The 22,808-nt window shown below is 37.7% G+C and overlaps 1 protein-coding gene across 2 annotated transcripts in view; it reads right to left on the reverse strand.

The window, feature by feature from the left end:
- Positions 1 to 22,808, reverse strand: part of dpp9 (dipeptidyl-peptidase 9) — a 49,301-nt gene that overhangs the window by 24,150 nt on the left and 2,343 nt on the right. The window contains exons 2-11 of one of the 2 annotated variants that reach the window (XM_052108419.1): positions 16,791 to 16,881; positions 16,460 to 16,698; positions 11,887 to 11,999; positions 9,224 to 9,397; positions 8,349 to 8,517; positions 3,852 to 3,962; positions 3,622 to 3,750; positions 1,105 to 1,166; positions 923 to 1,023; positions 611 to 788 (exon numbers count right to left, since the gene is read on the reverse strand). In XM_052108419.1, the coding sequence (XP_051964379.1) occupies positions 611 to 788; positions 923 to 1,023; positions 1,105 to 1,166; positions 3,622 to 3,750; positions 3,852 to 3,962; positions 8,349 to 8,517; positions 9,224 to 9,397; positions 11,887 to 11,999; positions 16,460 to 16,698; positions 16,791 to 16,846 (1,332 nt within the window). In that variant the 5' untranslated portion in view covers positions 16,847 to 16,881. Of the gene's footprint in view, positions 1 to 610; positions 789 to 922; positions 1,024 to 1,104; positions 1,167 to 3,621; positions 3,751 to 3,851; positions 3,963 to 8,348; positions 8,521 to 9,223; positions 9,398 to 11,886; positions 12,000 to 16,459; positions 16,699 to 16,790; positions 16,882 to 22,808 lie in introns of both variants that reach the window. The other variant, XM_052108418.1, reaches the window with a different exon arrangement.

A 22,808-nucleotide genomic window follows, 5' to 3' on the forward strand; every position in this document is an offset into this window, starting at 1 on the left:
TCATGTCAATGTCTGTGCAGATGCAAGTTGTATTATTACAAGGCACTCTAGAGGACTTGATTTTGATTTGTCAATGACGCCATCTAGTGGTCTGATAACTCTGAGTAACAACTGCAAATCTGGAGTTTAAGACATTTCAGACCACTCATTCGGGTATTGTGAGTCATCTTTCCTGCTTACAGTGCAATCTCAACAAGTAAACGAATAAAATAATTTCAACTCAAATCAAAGTTTTATATCCATTTTTTTCTTTCTTTATTTGGCAAGTTGTCTTGTAATGAGCAGGATAATGAGTCGGATGGTCAATTTCACAAAATAAAACACAAACAGTCCGATACATATATACAAAAAAAAGAAAGAGATAAACTCTAGTATGAGGAAATACTAGCATTTTTTAGCCATCCGTGTTGATCTGATTCAGCTGCTATTAGATCCAGATATAGTTATATCAAGATATAAAATAAATAGATTTAAATTATTTATCAGCCATTTTGTTTATAAATATTGGTTATCAGTTTATACACAAGCAGAAACAAATAATTACTATTGTGTCACCCAAAATTACAATATGAGTGCATCCCTACTGTTTAGTATCACTGAAGGGTCTTACATTGATCCAGATGTCAGTAAGTTCATCATAGATGATGTAGGGCTGCACTCCCTCTGGCATGGCCTCCACATGCTCCTCCCACTGCGGGTCGTCCACACCCACAGGTATAAAGAGCGCGGGCGGTAAGAGCACTAACTGCAGCCTCTGTTGACTGCGGTCCAGAAACACTGCCCAAGCACTGAAAAGAGACCATTTCAACAGACCAGTGAACCTAGAACCATGCTCAACTGTGCCGGATAATGTACAAACATGCCGTGTGAAAACGTGTTGCACTAACAACACTTATAAAAGCATTTATTGGTTGGAACTTACAATTTGCCATCTCTTGTCCATCCAGCTCTTGCGATGTACTCGGCACCAGGAAAGAGTGTTGTGAATGGGAGAACAAGCTCTTTGTTTTGTGTGCTAATAATCTATTTTAAACACACACACATTATAAGTCACTTAATCAGGCCTAAAGACAACAGAAATTAGCTATGGTACTGGGCACCTACCTTGCCATGCTGGTCAGTTCGAATCTCTGCTAGTTTTAGGCTAATTTGAGGGTTTTTACTTCCTAAAGGCATAGAAAGAATCATTAGCATAAACAGTGACAACATCTCCATTGACAAAATACAGTTTATCCCAAACAATAAAAAAAACCGTTATTGTATTATTCTGAATACAGTGATGTGTGTTTTTCAGATATATATAAGCCATAAAGAGTAACTAGCATCTATTATATCAATTATGGTTCCTTAAAAGGACTGTTCACCAAAGAAATAAAAATTCTCTCATCATTTAGTCACCCTCATGCCATCCCAGATGTGTATGACTTTCTCTCTTTTGCTGAACACAAAAAGATTTTTATAAGAATCACTACGGTTACATGGACACCAGAAAGCGGGTTACTAACGAGAAAACAGTACACCGGTTAAACAGTGCATGGAGGAATGCTCTTTACTCCCATATACATGTGTTCAGTTAGCAGTTTTGTCCACAGCGACGTAATTTTCCCACGACGCATGTGTAAATAACACACATGGCATTCGAGGAAGACTTCACTATTTTACTCTCTGTTGATTCACTTTATTTCCAGATATTCCAGAGTTGTTGCGGTGATTGTTTCGCAACCTGCTGCTGAATTGTGATGCAGTTTTGGGGTTTCTCTCTTCCATAAAACGTGCATATATGCGGACGTTAGGGACAGTCGATATTTTACATTTGCGTGTATAAGTGGGAATAGTTTATCCTAGTATATGCGATTTTCCCACTCTACTCACAGAAATGTAGAATTTGTTCAGCTGTGTTGACATGCTGTTGGGCTCCATCCTATGATGTTTGTTATCTGGTCTGTTCCATGCACGGGCACTCTTCAAACACCCATCAGAAATGCCCCATATGTGTCTACATGAGCACGCGTTTGCAGAGAGAGACCTAGGTGTGTAAAACCGCTTTCTCATAATCCCTTAAATGTTTACATGATGTTTTTAGAATGCCACGTTCTGCTAAAACCCTGGAATAAACAGTTTTCATAAGAGTGTGTAAACATGGTCAATATCTCAGCTCTGTTGGTCCATTCAAAGCAAGTGAATGGTGACCAGATCTCAGAAGGTCCAAAAAAGAACATAAATCCACATCTTCTGAACTGATATGATAGTTATGGGTGAGAAACAGATCAATAGTAAAAACATTTATTACTATAAATCTACACTTTCCCATTTTGATGTGGAAGTGACTTTCACTTTCAGCCACCTACTGGTAGGGGCTGGTCAAACGTGGAGATTTACAGTAAAACACAACTTAAATTTTGGTCTATTTCTCTTATGGATTACATTTATGATGCTTTTATGTCCTTCTTGGACCTTCTGAGATCTGGTCACCATTCACTTGCATTGTATGGACCTACACAGCTGAGATATTCTTTTAAAAATCTTTGTGTTCTACAAAACAAAGAAAGTCATACACATCTGGGATGGCATTTCTTTAACAATTCTAATTATTTACAAGTACCATTTATTAAAACAAAACTCTTATGAATGTGCATCTTTAAAAGGTGCTATATGTAAGATTGACAACAAGTGTTTGAAATGGGTACTGCAGTCCAAATTCAAAATGAGAGTTGTCTGCCCCGACCCAGACTCTAAGCTCATGTGGGTTACCAGAATGTTGACATGCAAATTAGCCAACTCAGCATCCGATTTGTAGTATTTCTGGGCTTTAAGCTGTCTCAATCTTCCAAAGGCATCTCCAATATTTATCCTTGTTTTACTACACCTCTGGTCATGATGGTTTTTAGACGGATGGCGAGGTTTTTTAGGTCGGGTGGAATCTTATCTGTGATCCAGTTTGTTTGCTGGCTTCCATAGCTGCAGCACGCAGTGATGTTTGCCTGCAAATTTGTTCAAATCTGGCAACCCCGGGGTGTCGAAATACTATTGGTGAGTGGGCAGTGATCGGGATCACACAGACCAGAACATAAAACAGAAATTCTGGCCCGGAATGGAAACTTCAAAGTAGAATATATTGGCTGTAGTATTGTTATCGGAGAAGTCAGTATTTCAACGTTTCCTAATTCTCTAATGATACATTATGGCAATTTTATGATTTAGTACAGTAAAAATATTACATATAGCACCTTTAACTACATGTTGTCGTATGAACAACCAGTCAGTATTTACACTAATTCAAGTATCACAAGCAAAGAACACAAAACACTAGCAATTACTGCCCCCCCTCTTTTCCCTTTTACATGTTCATTTAATGAAAAGGTGTGGAAACTGCATTTCACTTCTTGCATTAAACATTTCAAATCTAACTGGCAACAGTGGTTGTTTGTTTTACATGATGGTTCCTCTGATTGAAAACAAAATCTTAAATCCTTTAAACGAAATTCAAAGTATTTGCTATGAAAAGGCTGAAAATATTGAGGTATAATTTGTTTAGCTACATTGCTCAGCCCTAGAATGAGAACTCTCGATTCTCGATTCCTAACCATAAGCCCATGTGACTTGTGTGAAGCATGTCCTTACCGGTGCGTGGGTATCTGTACACATCTGCCTTCCGCTCCTCCAGGGCTGGTGAGGGCACATGAATAATCTCCACTTCTGACTCATCAACTTCCTCATACAACAACTGCAGCGTTCTGCCTCCATCTGCATCTGCAATGCAAACATAAACAGAACGACATAGGTATACAGAGGGTTCATCTAACTTAGACAGCTGAATAATGTCAACAAACCCCTCCAGGTGTTGAACAAACCTTTAGGGACAGCTGGAGACCACCAGTATCCTGTGAAGCGATCAAACTCTTCCTGAATCACAAACGTTGCGACGCCAGCAGACTTTGGGTCATCCTTGACGTTATTCAACCCTATAGAATCAGAATTAAAACATTCACTGTGCTTTTCATATGGGCACATTTTTGGTTGGAGAGGAAACTCAAGTTTGTTCTGTTTTTGGTGTTTCAATAACAGATGATGAAAGCACAGCTGTCTCCAAACCATTTAAAAGGGCTTTGCCTGCACATCAAGTATATGCTGTAATCTCAATCTTGATCTAGCATAAACTCTGAAGGTTTATATGTTATGTTTTTTTTAACAGTTTATCCAACAAAGTAATACTGAATAATAAATAATAGGTTTAGAGATCAAGGTTATTTTCTACTTAAAGGGATATTTCACCCCAAAATGAAAATTCTCTCATCATTTACTCAACTACATGCCATCTCAGATGTGTCTGAAATTCTTCTGCAGAACACATTTTTAAAAGTATATTTCAGCTATGTTGGACCATACAATGCAAATGAATGGTGACCGAACTTTGAAGCTCCAAGAAAGACATAAATGCAGCATAAAAAGTAGGGATGCACCTATAACACTTTTCTCTTCTGATCCGATTCAGATATCGGAAATCGTAGTATCTTGCCGATCCCGATCCGATACCAGTGTTGTTTTTTTTGCATAATCAGTTTAGAATATCTTTACATTATTGTGTGGAACTAATTGGGTGTGCTCTTTATTATGAAAAGAAACACAAACCTCAAACTACACATTTTTTCAATATAAATATATAACTTATTAAGAAACACTCTATTATTAACTTGTATACTGGATAATGTAGCTGCAAAATGAACAGTAATTCCAGTACAAATCATCAGTAGAAAAGAAGCCTTTTTATTTTTTTTGGCTATTTTTGGCCAAAAACAAAAATGTATATATACACTTGTATCTGGACTTTTTTTCTCTCAATCAAGTTGTAAAATATCAGCTCACTTTTCATTCAGTTATTTTTTGGAACCCATTCAACTAAAATATTATTATAATTTGTAAACAAATAATAATATATTTTAATAGTAATACATCTCAATCGTGCACCTTTAACTTTTAAACCCTCATGCTTTTTTGACATTCTGAACTCTCCAGGAAGTCCTGTAAGGGTGTCTGTTTGTAGACAAGTTCACAGTAGTTTTATTCACTTCAAATCAGGGTTTCCGTTGTCCGGTAATTACCGGACATTGACCGGTAAAAAAATTAAATGTCCGACAAAATTAAATCTCTCCGGTCAAATTGTCCGATTAAAATTGCCTAATAATCCCGTCCCCCTAACACAATCTGAATTTGAGAATAAGCCTAAAATGTATAAAGCAAAAATACACCGATCTCTTGCTATGTTATAAAGGAACAGGCTCTATCATTTGAAAGTTATGAAACAACATCGCATGCTGCATTTCAAATAAAGCGCACGCCTAAAACGGCTGCAATATAGACCTAAACAACGAACGATTGAGTGAGACGTTTCAAATATGGCCAGGCCCAGGCAGACTAGCTTTAAAAGCTTTTTCAGAGGCCAGACGATGGTGAATCAGGAACATCTCATTATAGATAGATCAGTGCTTCTAATCCGCGCATTCGTGCAGTTTTTTCTCTATCATCAAAACTGAATAGCCTATGTTCATCAGTGCATGGTTACAGTCTATATCAAGCAGGGACACGTTTGTGTGCATTTTATTTTGTGATTTCACCGGAATTAATAGAGAGTCTCCGCAACGGCGATAGATTGAAACGCGCGTCCTAGTGAAGATTGCGCAACTTCGCACAGCGCGTCGTCCATGCAACTGATAGCAGCGGACACGAGCGCTCAGCTTGATTTCAAAAACAACAGATTTTAGCGCTAGATCTCTTATTTAATAACGGACTAAATGAATGATCTGCTAGTTAACTGGAGATGTTTTATTTATTTGTATTAGGTACATCCGTGCCTCAATGTTTCAAAAAGTGAATGTGTGTGAAACCACAGTAAAAAAACAATTGGCGTTGATTGACGCCAATCGGACGTTCATGTTTTTTTTTTCGTCTATTTGAAAGTTAAGCTAATAATAATATGTTGCATTCTATACGGCCTGATTGTGTCATTTTTTAAGTTACATAGACTGCCTCCAGTTTTCCTCAACTTGACTAATTAAGAGGCGATATATTTGACCGGCATATCATAAAAATGTCCGTAAAACGAAACCTCTGCCGGTCACTTTGACCGGCACCATTTTTTTCTAGCGGAAACTCTGCTTCAAATTCTAATAAAAATGCACCTCCAGTGCCATTCTACATTCATATAAGTGAACCGAACTATTGAGCATCTACACTCACCTAAAGGAATATTAGGAACACCATACTAATACTGTGTTTGACCCCCTTTCGCCTTCAGAACTGCCTTAATTCTACGTGGCATTGATTCAACAAGGTGCTGAAAGCATTCTTTAGAAATGTTGGCCTATATTGATAGTATAGCATCTTGCAGTTGATGGAGATTTGTGGGATGCACATCCAGGGCACGAAGCTCCCGTTCCACCACATCCCAAAGATGCACTATTGGGTTGAGATCTGGTGGAGTGGTGGTGGTGTAGTGGTCTAAGCACATAACTGGTAATCTGGTAATTAGAAGGACGCTGGTTCGAGCCCCACAGCCACCAACATTGTGTCCTTGAGCAAGGCACCTCCAGGTTGCTCCGGGAGGATTGTCCCTGTAATAAGGTCTCTGTAAGTCGCTTTGGATAAAGGCGTCTGCCAAATGCATAAATGTAAATATAAATGACTGTGGGGGCCATTTTAGTACAGTGAACTCATTGTCATGTTCAAGAACTTTGAAAATTTGAAATGATTCGAGCTTTGTGACATGGTGCATTATCCTGCTGGAAGTAGCCATCAGAGGATGGGTACATGGCGGCCATAAAGGGATGGACATGGTCAGAAACAATGCTCAGGTAGGCCGTGGCATTTAAACGATGCCCAATTGGCACTAAGGGGCCTAAAGTGTGCCAAGAAAACATCCCCCACACCATTACACCACCACCACCAGCCTGCACAGTGGTAACAAGGCATGATGGATCCATGTTCTCATTCTGTCAGAAATCGAGACTCAGACCAGGCAACATTTTTCCAGTCTTCAACTGTCCAATTTTGGTGAGCTCTTGCAAATTGTAGCCTCTTTTTCCTATTTGTAGAGGAGATGAGTGGTACCCGGTGGGGTCTTCTGCTGTTGTAGCCCATCCGCCTCAAGGTTGTGCGTGTTGTGGCTTCACAAAGGCTTTGCTGCATACCTCGGTTGTAACGAGTGGTTATTTCAGGCAAAGTTGCTCTTCTATCAGCTTGAATCAGTTGGCCCATTCTCCTCTGACCTCTAGCATCAACAAGGCATTTTCGCCCACAGGACTGCCGCATACTGGATGTTTTCCCTTTTCACACCATTCTTTGTAAACCCTAGAATTGGTTGTGCGTGAAAATCCCAGTAACTGAGCAGATTGTGAAATACTCAGACCGGCCCGTCTGGCACCAACAACCATGCCACGCTCAAAATTGCTTAAATCACCTTTCTTTCCCATTCTGACATTCAGTTTGGAGTTCAGGAGATTGTCTTGACCAGGACCACACCCCTAAATGCATTGAAGCAACTGCCATGTGATTGGTTGATTAGATAATTGCATTAATGAGAAATTGAACAGGTGTTCCTAATAATCCTTTAGGTGAGTGTATATCTGAGATGTTGTTCATGAGTAGTGCTCAAATATTGCGTGCCAGGTGAAGGCTTAAAATAGCCACGAGTGTGTGTGTGTGTGTGTGTACAGCAGCGCCATGGCTTTGAATAAAATTCACGAGTCATATGAACTACATTAATTGTGTTTTTATGGTTCTTTTATGTCATTTCTTGAGCTTGACAGAAACAAACACATAGTATCGGATTTGGATCAGGCTCATCGGACCGATACCAGATCCAACTAAAAGCTTCGGTATCGAGCCGATACCTGGATCCAGGTATCGGCTCCGAGCGGTGCATCCCTAATAAAAAGCAATCCATTTGACTCAAGTGGTTAATCCATGTCTTCTGAAGCGATATGATAGGTGTGGGTGAGAAAAGGATCAATATTTAAGTCCTTAAATATTATATAAATCATATTGTTTCAGAAGAAATTAGTTTAACAATTACTTTTATACTGCCTTTGTCACTTTTGGATCTTCAATATTCTGGTCACCATTCACGTGGATTGTGAGGACCAACAGAGCAGAAATATCCTTCTAAAATCTATGTTTGTGTTTTGAAGAAGAAAGTCATGCACATCTGGGATGGTATGAGGGTGAGTAAATGATGGACAATGTTCATTTTTTTGGGTGAACTATCTCTTTAAGTTAAAGAAATCCTTATATAACCAAGGCATGTCATCAGAACAACTGGTGCTTTACATGAATACTGTAGGTTAAACTCAAACCTTTATGACAGAAAGTCAGTCTCCGCTCCTCTCCAGTTTCGATATTAGTCATCCACAGGTCGTTATTATTAATAAACGCAACGAAACTGGGGTCACCGGGTGAGATCTTGGGGTCCATGCGTATCCCTGAGCACTGAGTCTTTATTTCCACTGGCTTCATTGGGGCGGCCTGCTAAACATCACATGACCTTCAGGCATGAGCACACACAGCTTCACACACATATAGTACTTTTCCATTAATATTCAATGCATTTTTTACACTAATATGATAATTATGTCATCATTTACTTACTCTCATGTTCCAAATCTGTATGCCTTTCTTTCATGGACCACAAAAAGAGAAACTTTAAAGAATGTACTTGTCACTTTCTTCCATGCAGTTACAATGAATCAGAACTTAAGCTTTCAAGTGCAAATTCACCATAAAAGAACCATGAAAGTGGTCCATGCAACTAGTGCGCAATATTTAAAGTACTCTGAAGTCATATGATAGATCTTGACATCCACTCTAGCTCTCCTTGAAGAGTTCACGAGAGAAGCAGCGAAATCCAAATTGTGATTGAATCATTTCAAGTCAGATTTCTCAACGAATCGTTCGATCTGGTTCACAAAATCATCCGAGTGATTAATTCACAAATCCACCTAATACAGTCACGTCTTGGAATATTACATTCAAGCCATATGGACTACTTTTATGATACTTTACTGGCGCCTTTGGGTCCGTATTAAAGCTTGAAAGCTTCAGTCCTCATTCGTTGTAATAGCATGGAAAAAAAGCAGCCAGTACATTCTTCAAAACTGATTCACGCAAGAAAGAAAGTATCATAGCTTGGGAATGAAAATGGGTGAACTATCCCTTTAAACTGCTGACTCACAATGAAGCCATTATGGCCGCCATCACGGCAATAGAAAAGGCTGTTGCTTGCTTGGAAGAGGAAAAGACCACTTTGTGGGTGATAGTCGTAGGAAGTGATGCCAAAGACCCCTAGACGCTTCCTCTCACGGAGAAGTTCCTCCTCGCGGGAATACATGCCATGATGTGGAGTCGCCTGCAGGAAGAGCACAAACTTAAATTAAATGTTATAGAGGGTCCCCCCCCTTGTTGTCCAATGAATTTCAATTACACTTCCAGTGATTTGTGATTACTGGATAAGGGTTTAAAAAAAACAATAATAAAGAATCAAATCCCTCATTTGTACGGCGCTCCTTAAGAGGACAGCATGGGATTTATTTTCTTGAAATAGTATTGCGTGCCCTCGCAATAAGATTTTCATGCATGTGAAATTAATTTACCATGGTTTAACTCCAGTAACCATAATTTTACCATGACATTTGTAGTGAAACCATAGTAATACTATGTAATACTAATTTTACTATGGTAAAAATATTTATAATGTTTTGGTTACTATGTTTTTCCTACAAATACCATAGATTAACCATGGTTTTACTACAGTAATCATAGTTTAACCATGGTATTTGTAGTACTATGGCAACCATGGTTATCATATGGATATGGTTTACTGTTAGACCATGGTAACTTTTCATAGTTTCTAGAACTTTACGACAGCAAAACAATGATTTCCACCCAAAAACTATGGTTAACTTACTATTGTGTACAATTTGATTGTAGTAAAACCATGATTTCCACAAGAAAACTATGGTAACTACAGGGTATAATTTTCCTGTAGAAAAAAAGATTTACGCCCAAAAATATGGTCACTACAGTCTACGATATTACTATAGTAAAACTATAATTAATTACGGTTAACTTACAATTGTGCACAATTTTACTATAGTAAAACCATGGTTTCCACCAATAAAGTATGGTTAATACACAGTCTACAATTTTACTATAGTTAAACATCTCCGGTTACGCATGTAATCTCAGTTCCCTAAGATGTAGGGAACAAGACATTGTTATGAGAAAGTAATTTCCTCGACAACCTAACTGAAACCCTTAAACAATAATGCCAATCTTCTTATTGGCATTGATGTTTGAGCCTCGCCCCTTTATGCACGCATCAGGTGTATATAGGCGGACGCTCAAGCATCACTACTTAAGATTTTCTGTCTGAGGGACAGAGGGCAATGCTCTTTCCTTCAATCACTAGTTGTAGTGCGGGCAGCTTTCGCAATGTCTTGTTCCTTTCATTTCAGGGAACCGAGGTTACGTTCCTTTTCGATTCGGTCCACTAAAAATTGCTATGGGGAAAAGAATCCCACCCTGCTGCACTATGTGACGTCACACCCCCACTGGTAAAACACTTAAATACAGACATGACCTGCAGATATGCCTTAAGTGTGTGTATGCATGCATGCACAATCCACACATTCAGTGTTCACTGTGTGAAATCCCCTCATTTTTTACAGCCATTAACCAGTAAAATAAAAGAAAATGGCACATGTCAAAAAGGTTGCCGACCCCTGGTCTACAATTACATTATAGTAAAAGCATGATTTATGCCAAAACAAAAAATAATGAAAAAAAGGGTCTGTCGAGGTTACTTCTATGGTAAAGGCATGTTTTCTGCTAAAAATAAACATGGTTACTAGAATTTTTTTACAGTATAACTATGGTGCATATATTGCGAGGGAATGCAAAACTATTGTGAGGGTAGGCAAAACATACCACTAGTGAACGCAAAAGATAACACAAGGGCATGCACATCTATTAAAGAAAAAAAGCTAACACTTTAGTTTAGGGATCAGACATTAGACCGTAATTAATTACTAATAATTGGACTTGCAAGGGACTAGTTACAGACTTGTTTGGAATTATAAAGGAATTTAGAAAGCCTTAGTTCATTGATTTCTTACCTTTGCATAATAGCCTCTTTACGTTTGTTTTTTTTTACTAACAATGAACTTGAGGTAAAAACAAAATATACCAGTTACTAGTAAGGTGCAAAATACATCCTTTATAGGTTATCATCACACTATGTGTATGTGCAACTCTTAAGTAAAAAATATAGAAGGCAGATACTTTTGATGAATAGTGTAAGATACTATTTGGACCCCTAATTAAATACAACAAAGCAGTATAGGGGCATCACTGCATCACTTTTTTTTTTTTTTTTTTAAAAGAGTCCCACAAACACCCTACAACACCTACCCCTACCTCTAAACCTAACACTAACCTTACCTGCTTTGTTGAAATACTATATGCATTCTACACATATTTCATACTTGCAGTATAAGCCACACAGTCAGAGAGCACTAAGAACCTATAAAGTACCATACTAGCTATGTTTTGTTTTAGCTAAGAAATTAATTACGACAAAAGCAAATATAAAGGGGCTATTAAGCAACAATAAGAAATCAGCCAATAAAGGCTTAATAAATACTTTATAATGCCAGACATGTGAATAACTAGTCACTTACAAGTGTATTTATTAGTCAAGAATTACTGTCTAATTTCTGATCCCTAAACTAAAGTGTTCCTGAAAGAAATACACACCCTGTCCTCTAAAAGGACTTTGTGCATTTATCAACCAGTTTAACAGATTCATCGAAAAGAACTGACTCAAAAGAAAGATACCTGAAAGTGATCTAGCATCTGTTTCCATGATAACACCAAGAGAGCTTCTTTCCGTATCTTTTTTGGAATTTCAGAGTACAGTAATGAGTTTTCTCTGCTCCCATAAGGCATTCCTGAGTGTGACAAAGTTGAAACATCATTAAAAAATACATTTAAAACCCAATTTTTTTTAAAAGGTATAATTTGTTGTAATTCTAAACCGAAATGCAAATCATGAAACAGTCAAATGCCAGATTTCAAAAGATGTGTTCACACTCGAGTGGTCTTTAAAAGATCAAAACTCACACATAGGGACCAAAATGAATTATTTCAAGTACTCCTTGATATTAATGTTTACCTTTCAAAATATAATTAATTTGATATCTTTTCACCATCCTATTATTGTTACATTTTAATGAACCTTTTATTGTTCTCTTTTTATAACTTAGAAATTTCAATATAAAATAAAATGTATATCAAAATCAGAGATTGCACTAGTCACAGTAGTCAAATTTAAAATAAATAAATAAATGTCAAATGGTCTATTTGTATCTGTCAATTCTGGCAGACATTACTAACTACAAGACACAATCCCCCAACATTGTAGGTAATCAACAACTGACTTACGACCTGTATGTGTTTTACTGTAGATTTGAAAAGCCCAGTCTCACACCCGCTCTGACCTTCACTTTACCTCCAACCTCCTACTCCCTCCTGCTAATCAACCTGCACTTAAGATCTGTGAAGAGGATGTGTGCCAGGTCTTCTGGTAACAAAAGACAAGAAAAGCACAGGGCCCAGATGGTATTTCACACACTTGTCTAAAATCCTGTGCTAACCAGCTAGCCCCCATCTTCACCAGATCACTGGAGCAGTGTGAATTTCCCTGCTGCTTCAAATGCTCCACCATCATCCCTGTCCCAATGAAACACAAAATCAAAAGAGTTAACTGACGTCAGAGCGATTGGTTTGTAGTCATTAAGTCATTTGAGAGACTGGTATTGGCCCACATGAAGGACATAACTGGACCCTTACTGGATCCCTTTCAATTTGCTTAGAGCAAACAGGTCTGTGGATGATGCAGTCAACATGGGATTGCATCATATCCTGCAATATCTGGACAGACCAGCCAGGGTCATATGCAAGGATCCTTTTTGTGACAGTTCAGTTCGGCTTTCAACACCATCATCCCAGCTATTCTCTGGACTAAATGAAACCAAATCTCTGTTCCCACCTCTATCTGTCAGTGGATCACCAGATTTCTGACGGACAGGTAGCAGCTAGTGTGAATGGGAAAATTCACTTCCAGCACCTGTACAGTCAGGAATGGTGCCCCTCAGGGATGTGTGCTCTCCCCAATAATCTTCTCCCTGTACACAAATGACTGCAATGCCAAGGGCCCCTCCGTCAAGCTCCTGAAGTTTGCAGATGACACTACTGTCATCGGGCTCATCCAGGATGATGATGATGAGTCTGCATACAGAAGGGAGGTTGAACAGCTGGCTGTCTGGTGCAATCAAAACAACCTGGAGCTGAACACACTCAAAACAGTGGAGATGACAGTGGACTTTAGGAGGAACACTCCAACATTGACCCCACTTACCATTCTGAACAGCACTGTTGCAGCAGTGGAATCATTTAGGTTCCTGGGCACTACCATCTCACAGGACCTGAAGTGGGAGACCCATACTGACTCCATTGTGAAAAAGGTCCAGCAAAGGCTGTAATTCCTTTGGCAGTTGATGAAGTTCAATCTGCCACAGGTGCTGCTGATCCACTCATACTAATCAGTGATTGAGACTGTCCTCTGTCTGGTTCAGCTATGAAATCGGACATAAGAAGTCTACAAAGTTTGTAGACTTGATTGGTTGCCCCCTGCCCTTCCATTCAAGGAAACAGAAAAATAAATCACTCTGGACCACTCAATCAGACCCATCAGGCACAAGAACAGTCCTTCCCTTAGGCTATCCATCTCATGAACATATAAAACTGCCCCATCGAGGAATAATTAAGTGCAATACACAGCTTAGTCTATTTATATTTATCCAACATATCCTACCTCTTCTTCCATTACATTCCCTTGCACTATCTATATGTAACATATGTATTTATACATACATGCATGCACATACATATACATATATATATATATATATAGAAAGAGAGAGAGATGTATTGTGTATTTCTATATATACACACTTATATTTCCCATTCACTTTTTATTCTATTTTTTTACTATCTCCATCTTGTTGTTGAATTGTTTGTGCACTGGAAGCTTATATAAACGAGACAAATTAATTGTATATGTAAGCATACTCGGCAATAAAGCTCATCCTGATTCGGTTTTCATTTCCCTACAAATTTTATAAATGTAGTGTATTTGATATCTTGATGTTATAGCCAATATTTATATTTCCAATAATACAAATGTATTTCCATTCAAGCAACAAAGCAGGCCAGAGCTGTAGCAACCATTATAATCTGGAGTGGGGGGGATCATGTCCCCCCTTAATTCTAGAAATATTTATGAAATGAAACATTATATATATATATATTTTATTTTTTTTATTTTTTATTTTTAACAAAATTACACATTAGCCTATATTTTAAGTTTCAGCCATGCAAGGCAATGGTAAGCAGCCAACTAAATGACACCTTTAAGACCCATCAGAATCTTCTGTAATCCAGTCGGTTCGGCAGTTAACTGAACCAGCGCATAAGCAGTTAACTGTACAGGCCAAGGAGGAACAGCCATCACCTATTGCTTTTCAGGACTATAGGTCAAACAATGTCAGGTTAATCAAGGTTCCTTTAAAAACATGATCGCGTTGCTGATAATGAAAGTAATTATGTTAAGTTTTACTGTTTAAAAGGTGCAGTATGTAAGATTAAGAATCCCTTGTTATTAATGATACCGGTGGCCATTAAGTGAACTGCAGCCAGCTACCTGTTGCTCGTGTACACACTCCATAGGGACGCAAGTGAGCGAGCAAGCATCGACCAAAACAATGACGTAATGTTCAAAGAGACTGACCGTGATCCACCGGCATCATACTGACAGATGAGGTAGCATAATTAAAATGACAGTTATAATCGTATTAAAACAAACTTTGAGACTAAACTAAAACACTTATCAGCTAACATTGCACACATACATACTACCAAACTGTACCAGACAGTTTACTGTTGCACTATTGTATGTCATATGTTGTACTACGAATAAGAATCCAGCGTATTTGCTTACATTTATCCTGTATACATGACTTATAGTATAAAAAGAAGAAGTAACTTTTCTTTGAAAGTTACGGAGCAAGGTAGCTTGCAATTTGTCAGCAGACAAGAGCAAGTTAGCTAAAATTAAATGGATCAATCCTTATGGCACTATATTTCACATGCTTTGCAGTTACACAAGCTTACCTGTCCAATAAGAATGTCAATTCAGGGTCTGTTTTGATCCCCAAAACCGAACGAAAGGTCCCTCCAGGAATAAAATGCCCTGCCGATGTTCACTCTAGTTTTCTAGTTTTCAATTATCTATCAATGTTTTTAAAAATCGGTAAATGATGGTAATATTTTTGTACACAATCACCATCACAAACTCTCCGGAGTTCCTTCACGAAACCCAGTTTGGGAAAACCTGATTTAAACATTTCATTGCGCTAATGTGCAAACAACACACTAACAGCATATCAAACAAAAGTGTGAATGGGCACTTAAAAAGTATTTGAGTAGATTTGAATCATTTGTAGACTTAAAAAATAAATAATTGCATGGCATGTTCTTGGAACATGCAAACGATTGTACAGATGTAGGTCGTTTCCAACAGTTCGGTAATAATGCTACACAACGGTGTGTTGACTGATCTTAACTAACTGAAGGGGAATTAGTTGTTGGACACAATGTCACACCCCCATTGACATGGATCAATGGCAGTAAGGAGGTGATTAGCAGCTGGTAAGAGGTTTTCCTGAAAGTTCACCATAGCAAGCTTTTAGGAACCACCAAAACAAACACAAAACACTCACTTTGGCTAGAGTTGGTTCTAAATGACTTCAATTCTTCGATTTTGTAGGATGTGTGCATGGAACTTAAAGAGTCATTAGTTTGGGAATCGGCCTACACTGGACACTTTGTGTGTTTCATACTGTAGATTCAGTAGTGGGGAGGCACTGCCACTGAATTGTGTTACAGTAAACACTGTCAGAGTATTTATGTATGGTGTTCTATCCACATGCCCTAATGAAAAATTTGCGGCAAATTCGCCACTGACAATTTTCACATGCAAATGAGCTTTGCGGCAAAATTGCAGCAAACTGGTTTGCCAGAGATTCACCACTACTGGCGAAGAGCTGCAAGCTTCTGGCAAACATTTGCAGCAAGTCAAAAGCTCACCTGCATGTGAAAATAACACACGGCAAATTTGCTGCACATTTGTGGCAAGTTTTATTTTTTTTGTAAGGTGAGCAAAACAAATGCATGTTCAAGAACCATTAATGAACTGAAATGAATGAAAATTATTTTTGATTTCATATTTTGAAAAAAAAAATAAATAATAAAAAAATATATATAAATATATATATTCTGTATAAGGTACCAAGGTAGTAGAGGCGGTGTGAGTGAGGGCCTGACTCATCATGCTTCTGAACAAACTGGAAGTCATATGGGGCCTTGTTTATGATCATTCCAGAGTACTTGCGGCTGCCGTGAATGATGTCACGCAAGCCATCCCACGAGTGCTTCTCCACGAAGAACTGGGATGGAACGTCATCCATTTCCACAACCTCTGTGCTGTCTGAGATGTCATCGACTGCAGTCATTCTGACAGCTGCAAAACTAAACATGGCAGCAACCCATTAGACAAACAGTCAAGAGCAGTTTAATATTAAACTGGATAAATGTTGAGAAACTGGAGAAAGTTGCCATACCTTTTCCAACTACCTTCGGTTTCGTCTTCAAGTTTCACCCTTTTTCCTCTATACATTAACCAGCACACAACCCTCAACAAGATCTGGCAACCTGCAGGATGGAGACAACAAACACTTATTTTTAAGTAATCATGCATTTGACCCAAACAGTTGTATGGCACATTAACTGTTAGGGCTAGGCAATATGGCAACAAAAATGATGTCTCTATATTTTTCATCCAACTGATGATATTTAATATATCTCAACAATTATGTATTTGCTCTGATCTGACAGAAAAGAGTTTTCTATTTTAATCAGAGGAACCATTATTTCAACCAAACGGCCATTGTAGCCAATAGGGCTGCACGATTTGGGGAAAATGTCATATTGCGATTATTGAGGCTAATACTGCGATATACGATTTCGATATATTAAACAAATGGTAACATGAGTCAACTTGCTTGATTATCAAGGAAAATGCACAAATAGATAACAGAATGCTGAAATGTGTATTTCTCAACTCAAACACACAATCAACAACAACAACTATAAATGCAGTGATTTCAAATTACATTTTTTACAAATGTAATCTTTGCATTACTGCAAACTTGTTATTTTCTCAATATTACACCTAAATAAAATGGAATAATAAATAAGAACATACAAATTTTCATGAAAATAAGATTGTCCAAACAAACAGGGACATTTAATCAGGATGTAACATGTACTTTCTATAAACTCTTCTGAAAAGGAAACTGGATATAAAAGTGTGGTTCACTCAAACCACTAAAACTGTTATTGTTGCTGTTTTTTTAAATGACCAACTGGTATTTCCAAATCCTCTTTCTAAAAAGTTCTACTTATCGCTGGTACCTCTTGTCCAGTGTGTGGATCATTTTCTGAAATCCCACTTTGCTAACGGTGCATCATGTCTCTTTATATTTCTGTGAAGACTTGTCATATGGTGCGACACTCACAAACACATCTGTAATTGTGCTTTGTTTGGCTTACTGGGCTTTTTAATGTAGTTTTAGTCAATGAAAACTGTTGACATTTTAGTCATATTTTAGTAACATAAATTTATCAACATATTGATATTTTAGCCACTGAACAGTGTAAACATTTTAGCCATAAGAGTATTATTGATAAGCATTTGTCAATCTTGTCTATCCAAAACCTCTCGCTCTCTCATATATATATATATATATATACACACACACACACACACACACACACACACACACACACACACATACAAATACATATATATAAATAAATATATATACAAATACATATAAATATATATATCATGATGATCTCATCAATGATGCTACACGTTGCAAGCTGGAGACAGCGGGGGTGAGAGACGAGCTTCTCCGTGTTAGAGTGCGCATCACCCGGCAGAACTTTAAATCTCTCCCAGTCTCGACTCCCGCTCAGATTGTGTCTTCCGTGACTGGTTGAAGTGGCTCTGACCGCACCGAGAATGACAGTTTTGGAGTTTGTGTTTATTTACATGGTACGCTCCCATGTTATATTAACTTTAATGAAGGATGAAATAAAGATCGCTAAGCTATGATCTGTGTTATTTTTTCTGGCCACCAGTTCAGTGTCTGTCTGCTCGGCATCCATTTTCACCTGATTTCCACGCTGCACCCCAGAAACTCACACGTCATGACCACATATTCCCTAAACTGAGACTGACCGGTCATCTTTATTAGCGGTGTAGAAAATGGGCAAACAGCTCTCAGAGAGAATGTGCTGTCACATCCACACATGCACTTATTTAATATAATCGCAGCATTTTGCCGTCATATAATCGCACAAGCTGACATCGCGATTGCGATATGATTTATCATGCAGCACTAGTAGCCAAGTAGATTTAAAATGCATAATGCGTGAAATAAAAACATAGTAATACACATTTTTTTTTTCTCTAAATGAAGAATGATATTTCATCAAATGTTATTTATTCACACTAAAACATAACATTTAAGCAACAAAGAGCATTATTTAACGAATTACATATATTTTTACTCAAAGATCTTTTGCGAATGAACAGGGTGCACAAAAACTTCACTCACTTATTTTTTGGAACCCAGTTGAATAATATTATAATACTGAATTATTATTGTGGGGATCCAGTTAAGTTTATTATTATAAAACTGAATCATTATTATTATTATTATGAGTTTTAGATTAGTTTCATACAGTAGTAATATATTTTGGTCGTGTTTACATCACCTTCACTTGGAGCTTTTATTTTGGCATATAGAACATAAAGTGCTGTATGAATTTGACAGTTTAGCTCTACAATGTTCCTAATAACCATATGTGCCAACACACCCGATTTTACCAGGTTTCTCAAGTTTATCCACCCTTCCTCCCGCTGTACTTCCGATTTACAATTTCTCCCCATAAACTCACAATTTTCAGCATCCACACTTTGCTCGTGAGAATGCATTAGACCTCCGCAACCAGGCTATTCACATGGCAAACAAAGGTTCATCAATATTTACAATATTAAATAAGACACTTAAAATGTATACAAGATAAAAACTATAAAATATGTTCAGATAGTTTTTTTTTTTTTTAAGTACAATCTATTAAACAAGTCTCTGTATAATAGCATTGCCTGATATTTTCAAAAGTTTTACAGTTCAGTAAAATGTGCTTGATGGTCATTGGGGTTTGGCAATATACATATGGGAGGATTTCACCAGTCAGTAAAAATGCATGTGTCAGTCTTTAATGGCCCAGTCGGCATCTGATAAACACTATTTGGTCATGCCAAGATTTAACATTTTGAGGAGTAATTTCTTTGGATCCTGGGGTTTATTTCGTATAATTTATTGCTGATGAACTCATTCCATTCCGATTGCCACTTGGTGATATACGAGTTTATTAATGGCCTGAGGACAGAGGGTGGTATCAGACATTCCGAGATCTCCAATTTTAATGCCTCTTTTGCAGCCATATTTGCATTTTTATTTCCTGCCAGACCAATATGTCCCGGCACCCAACAGAGGATAATGTTGAAATCCTTCTTCTGTAATCGATATATTTTAGTCAAAATGTTTATGATTATGGGATCATGATCAGTCTCCAGGGATTCAAGTGCTTTAAGTCTGAAGTGATTAAAACGTTTCGTCCTCGACCCTGCTCAATGTTTTCCAGTGTCAGTAGCAGCGCTCTGGCCTCAACTGTGCAGATAGAGCTCTGTTCTTACATATGCCTTATTGTTGATCTCCAATCACTACTGCTGCTGATACACTTATCCATTTTGGATCCATCCATGAACGATGTACTATGGAGTGGGAAACTACATTTCAGTTCCAAGAATTACTGTTGATACATGTTGGGAAGTGTTTCTGCCTTTTTTTGTTGAGCCAATACCATAATAATAGTTGGATTTTTCAGGGGGGAACAGGCCAAAAATGATACTGTTTTATGTTGTCCAGTTTGATGTTCAAATTCTCCAAGTAAGGTTTAATCCATATTCCAAAAGGTTTGATCATTTAGGTCTAGCTTCATACAGATAAAAACATTCTGGTTGGAATACTGGTGTAAAGGCCAGCTAGATTACTTAGATTTGCTTTGAGAGTTTAACTGCATATTGTAATGCCAGTTTCAGACACCTATTCTGGAGGGAAGGTTCACAGGCTTCTATATAAAGGCTTTGAGTGGGACTTATTCTGAAGGCTGCAAGAGCTAGACGTATTCCATGATGGTGTATTGTGTCAAGTGTTCGAATGTATAACTTCCTTGCCTGACCATACACAATACTCCCGCAATCCAGTCGGGATCTAATTAAGGTTCTGTAGAGATGTAAAAGAACGGCTGTGTCCGCACCCCATTTTGTATTGGCAAGCACTTTTAAAATATTCATCGTTTTAAAAAATGTTTCCCTCAACATCTTCATATGTGGGATAAAAGTGAATTTATTATCACAGACAAGGCCTAAGAATTTGAAATCATCCACTACCATAATGGGTTCTCCCTCCATACTTAACTCTGTATTAGACCTCCAGGTAGGGATCATCCCATTTTTAAAAATGAAATAATGCATCCCGTATCGAATCAATACAGGACATGATTTGTCCCATAATCTGGTCAAGGCAAAATTGTTCAAGATTACAAATTTAACATTAATAGAAGTTGGACATTTTTCATATGGTGGGTAAGGGGTCGTCTGAAAGGTCCACACATTGTGCTGAAATCTGCTGATACTCTCGAGGGTGTAGTAAGGGACTGTCTGAAAAGTCCACACATTACTAAAACTGTGGATTTTTTCAAATGAAAAACACAAGGTTCAATATAAGATGTACAAAATTACACCAATCCAACAATATGAATACAATCACTGAGTCATAAAGAAAGAAGTAAAGGTGAAGGAAAAATAAATACAAACACAGTAAATAAAAAAATAAAATAAAATAAAAACATACCAACACAGATGTATAGCTACATAAATAAGACAAATAAGATGATAAATAATCGATAGTTCTCAGCATAAAAGAAAGGATATTGGCTACACTTTTATTATGTATTACTCAAAAACCAATTATTGCTAAAACTGTGAAGGATGTTTTAAGGGACAACCAGAATGCATAGTCAATCGATGGCTGGTATGGTGTCAATGAAGTCAAACAAGACGCGACATGTGTTTATTTTAAGCCTAGCGTCATTAGACAAGCGCTGAAAAGATTTGTAAACACTTGTAAACACTGATTTTTTGGTCAATTGTGCATGGTGTTTGTATAGAATTAACTTAACTCTGCAAATGAACTAGATTTGCAATTTAAATAGTTTCTACTATTGTCAACATAAGTTAAGTTCAATCAACAGCATTTGTGGCATGTTGTTGAAAACCACAAGAGATTGTATCACAGTAAAATCATGTTAACACGCAAGTCTTTCGGCTATACTTTTAAAACAAGTATTTTAACGTAAAAAATTGACCCCAATTCACTTCCATTTTAAGTGCCTCACTGTAACCTCGATTTTTGCTCTTTTTAAAGAAAAGGAGGGGCAAGTCAAAATTTATTTTTGTGGCAATCAACATTATGCCACAAATTCTGTCGATTGAGCTTAACTTGTATAGATAGGGCTGGGCGATAAAACGATATCAATATTTATTGCGATAAAAAACTCCATGATATCGATGATAAGCTTTTTGAGTAATTTTCGATATTTACCCTGTGTTCTACATCTAGACATGTGTGTTGCTATAAACGCTAGCAGTTTGGCTTTCTTATCATAGGTTTCCACTGGCACATAGTGAGCGAATGTGAGCGAGCGCTTTCAATTACTTTTATGTAAGCAGAGCGTCAAGCTCGCGAGGTGGATTGTAAAATTGACAGCAGCGAGGGGCAAGCGGTTCCCTAGCGTTGGGAGTGGCTTTGTGCGGATTTCTTCTTCGTCAGTGGAAACGCAGCCTCAGAATGTACGTAGTTGCTATTGTCACTGCGTTCCGGACCCCAGATTGATTCCATCTTGACGGCAAGACATCATGACGACGGTTACACCCTCTAATTGTCTCTAGTGAGCAGCGCGACAAAACAAAGTGCCTGTTACATCATATCTGATATTTCTGCGCTGTATTCTTGAATATTTTTCTCTAGTACTGAAACATACTTCACTGATGCCCTGTCCCGGTCCCCACCATGCGAGTAAACATGAGGTGAGTGTTTCCAGAGCGCCTTTAGACGTTCAAGTTTTTTCTTTCTAAATGTAGTTTTATTAATCAGCATGTTCCAAACCTTTAATTATAAACAAATAGATTTCTGTTCTAATTTTGTGAAATTATTCAGATTTCATCATCTCTGACAAGGATGAAAGACAAAACAATTACTAGTTTGTAGCCTAGTATTTCTCACATGAATGAAAATAGAAAAATGGTCCGTTCAGACTTTTACATTTTCAAAAGTTTCTCTCTGGAGATAACCCTGAACCCCCATACAGTATCATTCCTCAGTCACAAGGGCTTCTATGCCCCCATACTTGGATATCTGTATGTAAAGAAATATGAAAATAAT

The sequence above is a fragment of the Xyrauchen texanus genome, chromosome 37 (genome assembly GCF_025860055.1).
Source record: "Xyrauchen texanus isolate HMW12.3.18 chromosome 37, RBS_HiC_50CHRs, whole genome shotgun sequence".
Lineage (NCBI taxonomy): Eukaryota > Metazoa > Chordata > Actinopteri > Cypriniformes > Catostomidae > Xyrauchen > Xyrauchen texanus.